Source organism: Vipera berus (assembly GCF_964194415.1).
Source record: "Vipera berus genome assembly, chromosome: 3".
In the NCBI taxonomy this organism is placed as follows: Eukaryota; Metazoa; Chordata; class Lepidosauria; order Squamata; family Viperidae; genus Vipera; species Vipera berus.
In genome coordinates this window covers 81,956,951-81,972,255 of record NC_138204.1, presented here as the reverse complement: position 1 = coordinate 81,972,255, position 15,305 = coordinate 81,956,951, and the positions used below count along the sequence as shown (strand labels likewise).

Sequence of the window (15,305 nt, the reverse complement as noted above, 5' to 3'; positions counted from 1 at the left end):
AGAGAATTTAAAAATGAATTAAAAATACTAAATATAAATTAATTAAAATGCCTGTCAGTCTAGGTCAGCTTGGTGGAACAGGTGTGTTTTGAGGCCGCGGCGAAAGGATTGGAGGTTTTGGGCTATCCGAAGCTCAGGGGGGAGCTGATTCCATAGGGTTGGTGCTCCCACAGAGAAGGCCCTCCCCCTGGGGGTCGCCAGCCGACATTGCCTAGCTGACGGTACCCTGAGGAGGCCTTCTCTGTGTGAGCGTACTGGGCGATGGGAATTTGTTCCCGGCAGCAGATGGTCCTGCAAGTATCCCGGACCTAAGCCATGTAGGGCTTTAAAGGTAAGTACCAGCACCTTAAATCTCACCCGGAGGGCAACTGGTAGCCAATGCAGCTCACGCAGGAGGGGTGTAATATGGGAGTATCGGGAAGCTCCCATCACAACCCGTGCAGCTGCATTCTGCACCAGCTGAAGCCTCCGGGTGGTCTTTAAGGGCAGCCCCATGTAGAGAGCATTACAGTAATCAATACGGGAGGTAACGAGTGCGTGGGTGACTGTACGTAGGGCATCTTGGTCCAAAAAGGGGCGCAATTGGTATATAAGACGAATCTGGGCAAATGCCCCCCTAGCCACGGTTCCAATGTGATCTTCAAAACTGAGTCGTGAATCTAGGAGGACGCCCAGATTGCGTGCTTTATCAATGGGAGGTAACATCTCTCCTCCTATAGTCAGAGATGGAACCTCTTGGACTAAACGAGATGACGGTATGTACAGCCACTCAGTCTTGGCCGGGTTGAGTCGAAGCCTGTTTTCTCCCATCCAAATCTGTACCGCTTCCAGACAACGGGACATCACATCGAGGGCATCACTGGGTTGGTTCGGGGTGGAGATGAATAGCTGGGTATCATCAGCATATTGATGATATTTCACCCCGAAGCTACGGATGATCTCTCCCAGCGGCTTCATATAGATGTTGAACAGGAGGGGCGAGAGCACCGAACCCTGAGGCACTCCACAATTAAGAGGCCTAGGGCTTGACCTCTGCCCTCCTGCCAACACCGTCTGCGAACGGTCCGAGAGGTAGGAGGAGAACCAACGCAGAACGGTGCCTCCCACTCCCAGCCCCTCAAGACGACGCAGTAAGATACCATGGTCGATGGTATCAAAAGCCGCTGATAGATCTAATAGGACCAGGACAGAAGAATAACCTCTATCTCGGGCCCGCCAGAGATCATTCACCAGCGCGACCAATGCCGTCTCCGTGCTGTGCCCTGGTCTGAAACCCGATTGGTACGGATCTAGATATTCAGCTTCCTCCAGGTTCAAAGGGAGCTGTCGTGCCACCACGCTCTCAACGACCTTCGCAAGGAAGCGAAGGTTGGAGACAGGACGGAAGTTGTTTAAAACAGCTGGGTCCAGTGCCGGTTTCTTGAGGAGGGGCCTTACCACCGCCTCTTTCAAGGCAGCAGGGAAGTACCCTTCACTCAGTGAGGCATTGATAACTGCTAGGAGCCAGACTCGTGTAACCTCCCGAGAAGCATAGACTAGCCAGGAGGGACACGGGTCCAACAAACATGTGGCGGCACTTAGTTTCCCCATGATCTTGTCCACTTCATCCGGAGTCACAGGATCGAACTCTTCCCAAATGTACTTGGCCAACTTCTTCGTTTTCCTCTCGTTAGATACTGCCCAGTCAGAGTCCAGACCAGCCCGAATCTGAGCAATTTTGTCCACCAGATATTTACTAAATTCCTCAGCCCGTCCATGTAGGGGGTCCTCTCCCGTCTCTTGACTTAAAAGGGAGCGGACCACTCTAAATAGGGCGGCCGGGCGATTATCTGCGGACGCAATGAGGGTGGTGAAGTAGGCGCGCTTTGCCACCCTCATTGCCACAAGATAGGATCTAGAAAAGGATCTTAACTGTGTTCGGTCAGACTCAGACCGACTGGCTCTCCAAATGCTCTCTAGGCCCCTTCTCTGGCGCTTCATCTCCCGCAGGTCCTTATATTTACTTCTTTCAGCCAAAAGCCAAATCTCAATGTCATCCTGACCTATCACTGATTCAACAGGTGTAAAAATGCCCTAATTTCCCTTTTCTGTGACCCAAAGGAGTGTGATTAAGCTGCTGGTCTAGAAACCAGGAGGCTGTGAGTTCTAGTCCCACCTTAGGTATGAAAGCCATTTAGGTGACCTTGGGCCAGTCACTGCCTCTCAGCCCAACCTATCTCAAAGTTTTATTGGTGGGGGGAAAAATAGGAGGAGGAAGTAGTAGTATGTATGATTACCGTCTTGAGTTATTCATAAAAAAATAGTGCAATTTAAAAAAATCTAATATAAATCCCCACATTGCATGCATCTTTCTGGGCACGTGCAGAAGCAGATAATAAATAAGGAATCCAAACAGTTGCTACAGAGGAGCTGTAGGTGTAATGTATTGGGCTTTGTCTTGTTAAGAGAACACCACTTGGGTTAATCGCTGGAAGATTGCTTAAGCAGGGAAGCTGGCTAACGGCTCCCAGCTCCTCAGACAACCAGTCTCCAGCGCCACCATTGGCTGCATCTAGGGCGGCAATAGGTTGCTTTAAACCTATTGGCCACCGCCTAGAGGCCAGGGTATAAATTGCTGCATACGCAGCCCTGTTTCTCAGTTCAGATCCTGCAAGTAATAAACAATGATCTTTGCTGAACTCACTCGCCTCGTCATTGAAGCGAAGAACCCAGTATCTAACAGTAAGGGTCACCGTTTCCCTTAAAATCCAAGAAATAATTATTGAGAGAATCCTGTGGAGAACTAGCTCTCTACAAGCACTGTAGTACTGTGAAATAATAGTCTAGCATTACTCCAATTCGAGATAAACTTTCTGCAGAACCAGAAAATAAAAGTGAGCTCTTAAACAGAGTGAATATTAATGGAGGTCACACAGTGAATTGCTTCAAAGACTCTGGATGGATGAAATTATTTTCTTTTTTGTGCCCCATTCTTTCTGCTTAAAAAGATACTTATAGCAAGTCATATCTGTTTGTAGAAACATACACACTATATCTTTTTTTCCTATATTCTCATTGTACTATTAATATCATTTTTAGAGGGACATCACTAATATTACATGTATCCCTTTTTTATAAGCACGTTTTTGTGCAGTACAAAGGAGAAGCTCAACGCAGAGACAAAATTGGCCCAAACTGCAGACATAAAATTACTTGTCTTCTCTCTAACAAGTCCTTTTAGAAGGAAAGTGATTAGTACTGAAAAAGGAAATACAATCCATTTTAGTGCTTTGCTCCTATATAATTTCCAGACGTGCCCCAAAATGACTTAAGCTGATTTAATAAAGTAACAATTCCTGGGCTTAGTCTATTTCTTGAGTTTGAAGTAATCCACTTCTTGTTGCGCTTTCCTCTTTTCCTCCACCTTGGGGGGGGGAGCGAAAGAGAAACAGATTACTGTAAATTTTGGCAGGGAATTTAATTTGCATCATTTTGTTAGAAGTCACATGAGTGAGATTCCTTCCTGTTTATGATGGATTGGAAATGCTTTCCAGATGTTTTTTTAATTGCTCTGTTAAAGCAAGCTGATCCTTACGGAAATTTTCTGTATTGTTTTATTTTGAACTGGCAAAAATAAAAAGCCAATACATTAAGATACGTGCAGCTAACTAACCAAAGAGCCCAAATGAACTATATGCATTTCCTTACACAATACGGTCAGGCACTCACAAGGACAACCAGGCTGTTCACAGGCAAAACGAGCTGAAATGAAATGTAATTTCAGTTCCTGTTTCCAACTGAGATCATCACCAGTCCCAGCCCCAAGCGCATTGCTATTGGTCTAGGCAACGTAAACTACTTACATAAACATAAACACCTCTTTCAAGTGTATTATTAAAGTTGAATGCGGCAGCTAGTTGACAGTGTGCTTTCTAAAGTTTGGAGACAGGATCTGAAAAGAGGAAAAGAGATGACGTTGCACTGTGGCTTCGTAGTGTTGATACTGCAATGCAAAGGGTTTCCTGTTGAAATTGTACTGGGCTTGCTCTGCTAAGAGCTGAAAGGACGTCCGATGATTTCCCAAGGCCATACATGCCGAGACAAGACTGAGCATAATAAAGACATTTACCAGCAGTGAAAGAACTTGGCAATGGACAATGAATATGAATCTTTAAAAATGTACTCTGACTCAACCCCTTTAATCAACATAGGTAAGTATATCTTCTTTGTAACCAAGGCACAAAACTGCCTCGGTCCTGTGCCTGGATGCATTTGGGAAGAGGAGAGAAAGATAGAATGCAAGGGAGATGATGGTTGTAGGCCTGGTGTTCTTGAAGTATATTCCTCTCAATCAACCACACACACACATACTTGCAGCCATGCAGCATTTTAAAATACTGTTAGCAAAACGTGGTTTTAACAGAAAATAGTCTGAAGTGAAAACCATTCAGGGAAGTCCATATCTCGTTGCAAGGCCTAAGACACAAATATGAGATAAAATTGATCTTTATACGCTCGCATTTAGGAAGATTAAAAAGAAAAAAATATTTGGTAATTTGTTATCTTGTTTTCCAAATTGTGTTTTGGAGGAGACTGGTATTCTTCAAGTACCTGAGAGAAATCAGTTTGGAGAGACTGTTTAGAAAGCTTTCCTCACCACTTTGGATTTTTCATGCAAGCATCCTTGTGAGGAACTATTGGATATATTCTAGAGGGCACATTAAATTCCTATAGTACAATCAAAGCATAGTGTGAAACTGCAAAGGTGCTGCATGATATTTCCCAAAAATCTCAACGTTGTTACCTAAATTGGCCTACCCAAACACACTGTTCTTCAGATACATTTGGATTGTAGCTCCAGAAATTTCAGCTGTTTCGTATCTATAACCCAAACACCTTTAAGGGTACCAGATTGAGTAATGGTTTTATGGCAAGACCACAGGAATTTTACAATAGATGTGCAAGAGCTGAAGTCTTGGAAACTAAAGATCAGGTGAAGTGTTTCTTATTTTGGTACAAGTATATTTCTTTAAGAAAATTACCATTTAGTATATTGGGCCCTTCTGATTTTAGCGTGACTACCTTTTGATCTGAATATCTATAGTCTAATGAATCAAGCCCATGTATTTTAATCCCTTGGTCAGGACAGAAATCCCAATTAAAATATTCCCAACTTTTATATAGCAGAGTTTTGCACTGCAGATAGAAAATTTATATTTCACATTCCAAACATGGAATGGTAGTATAAGGGCCAAATATTATGATTCTTGGGCTAAACAGAACCATTTTACACATTGTGTGACTGAAGCCCCACCTCTGTTTTACATGTGTCACATGCAGTGGTGGGATTTAGCCAGTTCGCACCACTTCAGCAGAACCAGTAGCTAATTTTTTGCTGCCCAGGCCCAGAATGAACTTCCGGAAACAGCATCCACACAGAGAACCGGTTGATCACATATTTGAATTCCACCACTGGTCACGTGTGTTGAGTCAGATAAAAATGGGGGGGGGTTCATCCATGTGGCAGCAACCTCTTAACCTTTTAGATCCCCCTCGCAGAAAGTAAAAAAGCTTCAGAAAATTACTCTGCCCCTTTCCATTTGTCACTTAGCTAATGTTTTTACTACTCCTGTCTGTTGACCACTGTGAAGGTTCCCCCTTTCTTGCATGTATACTTTTCTTTATGTCTTCTTGCTTCCCTTGGAATGGAAATACTGAAAAGTTTAACTTTCTCCAGATTAAGTGATTGAGTCAGATGCCTTTGGTAAAATATTGTTTTGAGCATTCTCATTACCAGTGAGGGGGAAGGAGGAACTATGGCACTTCAAGGAAGAAGAACTCAGGAACTAGTATACAGAAAAGAAAAGTCAAGAGAGCTGTATCAGAATAGCTATTAGGTGAGGTGTCAAAGGCACAGGAGAAATATCAGTGGGCGACAGTTGCACGTCACATTTGTAAGGAAAATGTTTGCTACCACATTGTATTTCCTCAGGCCTTGTGGCCTGGATGTTCCAATAATGGAGCCCGTTTGCATTTGTTTTGTTTGATTTAGGACTTTTTACCTGGCATCTTTATTTTTTCTCCAGTTTTCTTTTTATTAGATTTTTTTAATTCTGCCTTTATTATTTTTAAAGTCATTCAAGGCAGCAAACGTAGGCTTTCCTCTTCCTCTTTTTCCCCACAACAACATAGCTGAGAGAGAAGGTGTGACTGGCCCAAAGTCATTCAACCGGCTTTCATGCATAAGGCGGGACTCTTGGTTTATAGGCCAATGCCTTAACCACTTTACCAAACTGGTTGTGTACGAATGGTTTTGGTGCTTGTGTAGTGTCCAGAGTTGATTGCAAGATCGGAGGCCGTACATGCTTTCATAATAAATTTAAAATACATAATCCTGCCCTTTTTTCATTTTGAGAAAATTGTCCATTTCTTGTTAAGACATAAAGTAGATGGATAGTATATTGATGATTATAAGGTGAATATGAAACTTTGCTATATTAATTCTGTTTTGGACCTGTTCACGCTGTCAAGTACTCAAACATGGGCAATTCTCTGAAACACACCCAGTTTTATGGAATATAAGATATATGGCTGTTGTTGTTAGTTGCGAAGTCGTGTCCAACCCATCACGATCCCATGGACAACATTCCTCCAGGCTACATATTTAATTTTTATTTTTAAATTTTATTTTATTTAAATAAAAGTAGTCTATTGGTTACACCGTTAAAAATAGTGGTTTTGTTTCATACCACCAAGTATCTCTTTCATATATAAAATCATGTATCTCCAATTGTGAACGTGTGTTTGCAGAAGAATTTATTTTTATACACAAACAATTATAGATATAGGATCTGTAGCAACTGCTTCTAGTTCCCAAAAATGAATATGTTTTAGAGGTCAATAAATTAGGGATGCCAGACAGAGAAAGAAAATACAGCTGTTGAATATAGTAATTACAGGAATAGTCTTGTCATACAACAAGAGAAACAACAATAGAAAATAGGCTTTATTTTTAAAAAATGCTTATAAAAATGGGGATGACTGAATAACTATCCAACATTGACAAATGCTGATTATACAAGATGTCAGTTTCACCTGCATTTTGGTATGTCTATAGATTGTTATTAATAAAAACATGAATCCGATTTTTAGGATAATGTTATACTTTGTGGAATACGCTGACAGGCTATGCTTCAGTTATATGTCCTTTGACCATAATACATTATTTGAGATTAATCACACATGTGGCAAAATAAGAAATTAACAGCATGCTGTCATTTAAAGATATGTAAGCAAAATAATTGATCCAGCTATTATCGATTGGCATTGTGATATCCTATTTGGCAACCCATTATAAAGGTTACAACCATTCCTTTAGTGACCATTCAAAGCACTGAAAAAAGTGACTTTTGACCATTTTTCACATGGCCATTGAAACATTCCCATGATCACATAATCAAAATTCAGATGCTAGACAACTGACTCTTATTAATGATGGTTGCAGTGTCCTGGGATCATGTGATCACCTTTTGTGACCTTTTGACACAAAGTCCATGGGAAGCCAGATTTCCTCAACAACTGTGTTATTTAACTGAACAGCTGTATTCTTTTTAAATTAAAATAGGGGTGAAGTATATTTTTACTCTTGGCGTTGTTTGCCTCTGTTTCAGGCTTAGCCTTAGTATGAAATAGAATGAGGCATCTGTCCCAGAAAATGGTTACAGGTAGCCCTTGTCTTATGGCTGTAATAGAGCTCCACAATTATACTAGTAAGTCATGATGGCTGTGAAGCAGGTCATCATATAACTGGACTTGATTTTATGATCTTTTTTGTGGCATTCATTAATTGAATCCTATGATTGTTAAACACCATGTTACTAAGTGAACATGGCAGTTGTTAAGCAAACACTATGGTCATTAGGCAAACCCATTGTTTACTATGCAACAATAAAGTAAGTAAACATTGGTTTCTGGTAAAGCTATAATAAACTGCAGTTATGTAATTTTGGAGTGCTGCAAATAGCCATAAGTATGAGCCAATTGCTGAGCATCCAAAATGTAGTCACATGACCATGAGGGGGTTGCCAATACTGAATCTTCAAAACTGGGTTATAAGTAGCTTTGGGAGTATCTGTTATAACTTTGAATGGTTGCTAAGTGACTGGACATAAGTCAAAGACTATCTGTATTCTAGAGTGGCAGGTAAGAAAGCTGTAGCCACTTGCCATTCTTGCATGTAAGTGACAAGTGACAATGGGATATTTGGATGTACAGTATCCTATTCCGCTAAGTTAGGCTGCTTCGTTTAGGTGGGCTGAAGATCCAAATACCATTGACTTACACCAACACCTGGAATTCGGAAAGTCTCATCCTTTGCTTCAGGAACCCAAATATACCAAAGCTATTTTGCCTGAAGTAAAAAAGGAATCATTGCTGAATTTATGAAAATACTGGCCTTCTTAAGCTTTTTTTTTTTAAATGAAATATCTTAAGGCCTAATCCTTAACAGGTTTTAAGAATGAGGCCTGTAATCCAGACATCCTGGATTACAGCTCCCAATATCCTCAACCATCACTACTGGAAATAAATGTCTTAAGGTAAACTGTGGAAAAAGACTGTTTCACCTACTTCCAAAATGAATATTCTGGAATGAAAATTCTATGGGGAAAATTCTGAATTAATTGACAGTCCTGCAGTGTTACCTCAGGCTTACTGGATTGTTCTCGGATATGAATCGTTTAAAGGATTAGGAGTTTCATACTGGATTGTAGGTGGGAAAATCTCATTTGCTAAAGGCACCTGATGATGAGAAAAGTGCTGCCATCACTTTTCCTTGTAATTGTGGAAGATTAAATTTACCCTCCCTGAGCAAATGAATGCTATAAATGTCACAAGAAAAGTGATGTGGTGATGTTTTCAAGCATTATTTGGATATTCATCACAGGTGAAGGCAATGAATACTAAAATAATGAAGCAGAAGCCATAAATAATTCTCCGAGTGGCCACTGGTAACACTTTCTACTCCTTGAGGAGTGTGTGACATTGTATGTTGCAGACTCTATACTCACACTGCATGGGGATAACAATTGTGCAGCGTATGAGGGTTGGTAGGAATGACTAATGCTCCCACCCACCCACCCCAATACACACACCACAAATCACAGTGCCCCTGAGAATATGGCCAGGGAGGAATTTGTGGAATGCTTACTACTTAACTCATCCAACAAAGAATATTTATTTGTGCATTAATTTATTTTATTAACATTTCACAAGCTATATAGTGTTTTTTTTACTGATCACTCTTTGTTCAGAGTTTACAAGCCATGACTTGATGGGGAGTGTAGGTTTGCCTGTTTCTATCAAGTGCTGATTTTTGTCTGCAACCAATTAGTAAGAGAACTTGGCACATGTTTTTATTAATTTCTGTTTGAGATAACAATTCTAACACTGCAGTGCTTCTCCCTATTTTATCAATATAGAAATGGAGAAAGAGACAAGGAATAGGAATATCAGCTTGTGCCCTTTGCTTTTGATCCATGAAATCCATCAGTTTAAAGTTAGAATACTATAGGAATTTCGGGTCAAAATGTATTCATTAGGTATTTGTTGCAATCAAAACTTGGGGCCAACATTGCAGTAGTGATAGGCCTAGTAGTTGAAAAATTCCAATGTCAAAGAGAGAGGTGGGGGGGAGAGAGAGAATCTCAGAGATACTAGAGAACAAGTGAGCATCTAGAGAACTAGATATTAGAGAACAAGAAGAGAGCCAACTGTGCATCTTACAGCATGGAAAGACAGGTGCTGAGGTGGTCTCTTATATCAGTATTTCTCAGTACATCTCATTCAAGCATACTACAAGCAGAATAGGCCAGACGAAGAGTGTTGACTTCAGTAAAAGCAAGCTGCATCCCCAGTAGGAATGACGCTATCTGACTCCTGCTTCAGAGTGGAGAACTATACAAGTCAATTAGATAGGGCTTTTCAACCTTTTCACCCATTGTACCACTTTTAGAATATGGCAACATCTGAGTACCTAGCAAGGTGTCAAAAACTTGATGACCAAAAAAAAAAGAAAGGAAAAAAGTGATGAAGTACAGGTAGTCCTCGACTTACAACAGTTCGCTTAGTGACTGTTCGAAGTTACAATGGCACTGAAAAAAGTGCCCTCCAAGCCACAGCCGAGCAAGACACCTGTCTGCCTGCCTGCCCGGCGGTGCTCTTCCTTCTATCCAAGGTTTTCATTGTTGTGAGCATTTGTGTTGAGGATTGGCAGCAGGGGTGGGGTGGGGGGGGGTGTTTGGTTTTTATTTTCCCCCTCTGCTGGGTGGTTGCAGCAGGTTTTGGTCACTTCACATGACCCTGGGACACTGTGACCATCATAAATATGAATCGGTTGCCAAGCATCTGAATGTAAATCACAAGACCCTGGAGATGCTGCAACATTCCAGCTGATCGGTGCTTCTTCTGGGCTCAGAAGCGCCAGGATTAGTGCCGAGGTCCAGCTGGAGCCTGGCACTTATCCTGGCGCTTTCTCTGAGCCCTGACAGCCCTGCAGCTCCAGCCATCTCTCGCTCAGGCTTGTGCAGTGCTGCCACCGGTTCAGCTCATTCCCCTCCCCCACTACCACTTTTCTAGGATGTCGCGTACCACCTGCCAGGAGCCAATGTACCACAGGTGGTACCACTGGTTGAAAAGCCCTGATTTAGATAGAGAACTGGGTTCCATTTGGATTATGACGGGGGTCTTTAGTTATTTATTTTTAACTACTGTTGACTCCTGAAGTATTTTCTAGTCGCCAGAATTGCCCATGATATGGAGGCCATTGTCCTGTCATCTAAGAACATACATGAGGCATGCATCTAAAATACTTGAGTAGTGGATTCAATAAAAGCTTTGTGCTGCAGAGGAACTAACAAGCTGTACGCAGTGTATTTTGACAGCCTTTTGTGATTTAAGCTGATGAATATGATCCACCATAATACTGGATGGCTCTGGTATATTTCTCCTTCCATAAATATTATTGTAGTAACTGCAATAAGGACTGCAACCCTTCCTTCATATTCTGAAAAAGGAATGATTAGAGCAAATAACATTCTCTGTTAATCACATACCCTCAAGCTATCAGAATTCTGCTAATAATTTATAGGACCCTGGTTATGGTAACCGAAGCTCAAATGTTGCTTCTGTTCCCCATTATCCCTGTGAACGGATAAGTGATTCAGATTAAATATGCTACTTGTTAAATTGATTCTTCCTAACTCTCAGATCAGATGATTGGCTAGAATAAAAATAGAGAGGCCTATTTAAATTCCTGAATGCTGGAATTTTGTTTTTGTTTTTTAATTCAAATTTGCCTCAAGTAACTCAACAGGCTTGGTGATTTCTTTCCTAATTCTTACCTGTTTCCATTCTTCCTTTCCTCATCAGATATGAGAAAAGAAATCGCTTGTCACTTCTCTTTCCCCATATTTTTCTGCTTATAATTTGGAATTTCAGCCCAGATTTCAGCCACTCAGTATGAGCTCTGCACTTGTAAATCAATCATTCTCAAAATGTATCCACCCTGTCAAAAAAAAAAAAAGAATGATAAGCCATCTCTAGTACTTCTTTTCAATGGGCAGGTGACACTGCAATGCATGTGCTTTTAAATTCTGTTCTATAAATATATCAGTAGAAGGTTGTATAAAATTAATTGTTTATGAAAGGTAGAGTTCTGTAAAGAAGCAGATTTAATAAAATATACTAACTACAAGTTGTGCTGCAGCGTGAAGTCAAACTATGAATTCAAGAGCCATTTGGATTTTTCATTTGAGACTTTAAAAGGTCCTTGATTCAAATATATCACTCAATAAAAACTATTTTAATGAACTTACATCTGAAATTAGCATCATGATCCTAGGTTAATCTGTAAGACTTGAAAATCTAAACCATATTCCAGCTCTTCTAAGATTTCAGTGCAATTTTGATGCCTCACTCTGTGTACCCTTTAAAAATCTTTTTTATGTCAAAAATATATTAGTCTCAACTTACGTTTCAGGACTTTACTTCTCTTCAAGTGATACAAGCAACTATTATTACACAGCTCTGTTGGCATCTGTGTGCTTTAAATATATACAGTAGCTAAGTGACTAAATAGCAGATAGATAACTTCTTTTTTTCCAGTTAAATATGTCAACCTACCAATATTTCATTTATTTGTGGTGAGGTTCACATAACTAGGGCTTTCAAATCTAACCTGCAAAAATATGGATCACCACCAGAAACAGAGATATCCTTTGTTTCCATCCAGTTGTCTGGATGTTTGCAGACCAGATCTAGAGCCCTACATATAATACTCAAATTAAATTAAAGCAACAATCATATGTTTTCATATAATGTGTGAATCTAACAGCTTTTGTTTGTAGTTTAATATGTACATGAATTAGTTTTATTTGTTAAACCACAGCTAAAGGAACCATGATGTAATATGTGTAAATCTTATTTACTGAATGATTGACAGTGTTTTTCCCCAGAATAATATATAAGCTGATCAGGTGACCAGTTCCCTCAGTGGGGAACATTCCCATAATATTTCCTATTTGCTTTCTCTACAAACCCACAAGTCAAATGGGTTTAAAATAGTCCTCTTTGAAGCTTTAACTAAGTTGTAAAAAAACAAAACCCTGACTGAATAAAATGAACTAGCATTTTAATTGATGATTAAAACATCATTCAAAGCAAGACTCCTCAAAGGACCAGTAGGATTGGAAGCAGAGAGAAGCAATTCAGTTGGGCTTCTTTCCATATAAACACCAGAGTCAAAATAAGTACTTTGTACTGTGATATGAAGGAATTATTAATTTAATATAATGGAATAGTAAGGAAGTGAATTCCCAGGCGGGAAGGGGGTGCATTCCAGATGATCAGGAGGAAACTCTATCCAGATATTATGTGTGACAGAGTGAAGACAGCACCTGCCTAATAGGTTCACAGAGTATATTGTAGATGCATATAGCAGAGTGCTCAGTTTGGCAAAATTTTGTCTTAAGTGTGAAATAATAAAAAAATTCAGCTTGGGAGAATCAACATGTATCATTCTTGGTTTTGGACCTGATAACCTGAGCAAGACAATGTACTGTGGCACTGTGACTATGGCATTGTGCCATTTCTTATTTAGCTTCTGTTATCATAACAGTATATTAGATGTTTGAACATACTATTTTGCTCCTTAAACAAGAAGGCCTGGACCTCAATGATATTATGGGTAGGGAAGTGTCACGACAAGTATTAGATATAAGGAGCTATCTACTCATCAGACTACCTGGTGAAGGCTAATACAGATGTGTATTTCTCCCCTTTTGTTTTCTAACTTGAGGCAGCCATTTGTTTTAATTGTTTAATTAATTAATTCTAAATGCAAAATAATATTGATTTAGTTTAATTTTGAATGTCTAGCCATTTTGGTGCTTCGACAATAGAATTCCCTGTTTCACAAGCCTTCCCCATGATGTCCTACAGAGCCTTGGTGGAGCAGTGGGCTAATGCCTCCTTAAGTAACACCAGCTGCCTGCAATTAGTGCAGGTTCGCATCCCACCAGGCTCAAGGTTGACTCAGCCTTCCATCCTTCCGAGGTAGGTAAAATGAGGACCCAGATTGTTGGGGGCAATTAAGCTGACTTTGTAATAATGCCGCTTGGGGTGTGTGTGAAAGCCCTAATAAGCAGGCATATACATAGAATGAAGGCTACTGCTAAGCTTGTAAGCCGCCCTGAGTCTTCGGAGAAGGGCGGGATATAAATGGAATTTTTTTTAAAAAAATGTCCTAATCTTAATTCTACTTCCCTGTTTTTCCCCCTTCACTCTTGTGTTTGTCTGGGTAGTGCCAGATTTAAAATGATACCCCTCAAGTCTTTGTCTTCAGAAAAGGAAAGCTGAAGATGTGCTTCTGGGAAAGATTCCCACCATTTTTCTCCCTCTGCCTTGTGAAAATCTGGTTCTACCACCAGGATTGCCAAATTTAAATTAAATTATTTTTGTGAAAGAGAAGGCTGGATGAGAAGCCATATTAGATGGTTCCACTCTAGTAATCACTCACCAGGGATTAGGAGTCCCTGAACTAATCTCATATTGTTGCATAATAGCATAGTTAAATACTGTGCTAGATGCGAGATTCTAGTATTATGTAACCATTGTTCCTAATGTTGCTCATGTTGGCTGGGGAATTCTGGGAATTGTAGTTCACATATCTTAAAATTGCTGAAAATGTTCTGGGCCAGGGGTGTCAAACTGCCAGCCCATGCCCACCCCATTGCCACGCCCACCCCATTGCTGGCAATGGCAAAATCATCCTGATACGTTGCGCGACGTCATGTGATGTCGCGAGTTTGACATGTCTGTTCTAGGCAAATATTAAAAAATGTAGAATCCTCCCCCAAAGGGAATTAATAATCCTGAATTTCAGAGCTGGGGACAGCTACAGCTGGTGGCTATTACTTTCACTGAGACTTTCTAAAAAATGATTGAGGCACGTCTGCCGCTTTTGTGAAGTCATTCCTAATTCACATCTGGTTTTTAAGCTTTTGATTTTTGCCTACTTCTGCTGCCCCTTCAGCCTGTAATCATAAATAGAGACTTTGAGGAAAGTGCCTGGTTTCAAGCCTAATAACATCAGATCAATCAGATCTTTTAAAATCAGGAAGAACCATGACTTAGCAACCAATCAAATGTTCAAAGTTGTCAGCAGGATGGACAATGAACTTGGGTTAGACTTTACCTTCATATATACTGGAGGACTGCGGAACTTGTACGTGGGTTGCACTGGAGGACTGCAGAACTTGTATGTGGGTTGCACGGAATTATGCTCATTGCATTTTGGTGTAGTGTTCCCTAAGCCTATTTCAAAAGTTATAATTTCACTCTGATTTAAAAGTTTAACCTTCAATCTGCAAATTCCTTTAACATAAGTTACCTTCTCTATCATTTTAAAAGGTCCCCCTTTCTCTTCAGTGTACCTCAGTGTTGCTTTAATGCATCAACCTATTACTATATATCTCTAACACATTTATATGTGAACCTATGGTTTTATTTGTATGTGTATGTATAAAAAAACCTGATATCCTTTCCATTAGTCTCTAGTACATGAATCTAATCATTATTTTTTTTCTTATTTTTTCAGAGACAAAGTCTTGAACCTCTCACTAAGAAAATAGCTGATTTGTATCTTCACTGGCCATTTGATTAAATCTGACTGATTCTTTTGATGTCTCTGAACTGATTCACTGATTTGTGCATGTACAACACCCAATGGTTTGAAACATACCAGTGATCACTCAGAATCAAATCAATAG

At 40.1% G+C, this 15,305-nt stretch overlaps 1 protein-coding gene across 3 annotated transcripts in view; it reads left to right on the top strand.

Annotated features, from left to right (window-relative positions):
- The first annotated feature begins 3,854 nt into the window (after positions 1-3,854).
- Positions 3,855-15,305, top strand: part of LOC308665192 (uncharacterized protein) — a 375,212-nt gene continuing 363,761 nt past the window's right edge. Inside the window, exon 1 of one of the 3 annotated variants that reach the window (XM_081322901.1) lies at positions 3,855-4,190. In XM_081322901.1, the coding sequence (XP_081179027.1) occupies positions 4,130-4,190 (61 nt within the window). In that variant the 5' untranslated portion in view covers positions 3,855-4,129. The remainder of the gene's footprint in view (positions 4,191-15,305) is intronic. The other 2 variants (XM_081322900.1, XM_081322902.1) reach the window with 2 other exon arrangements.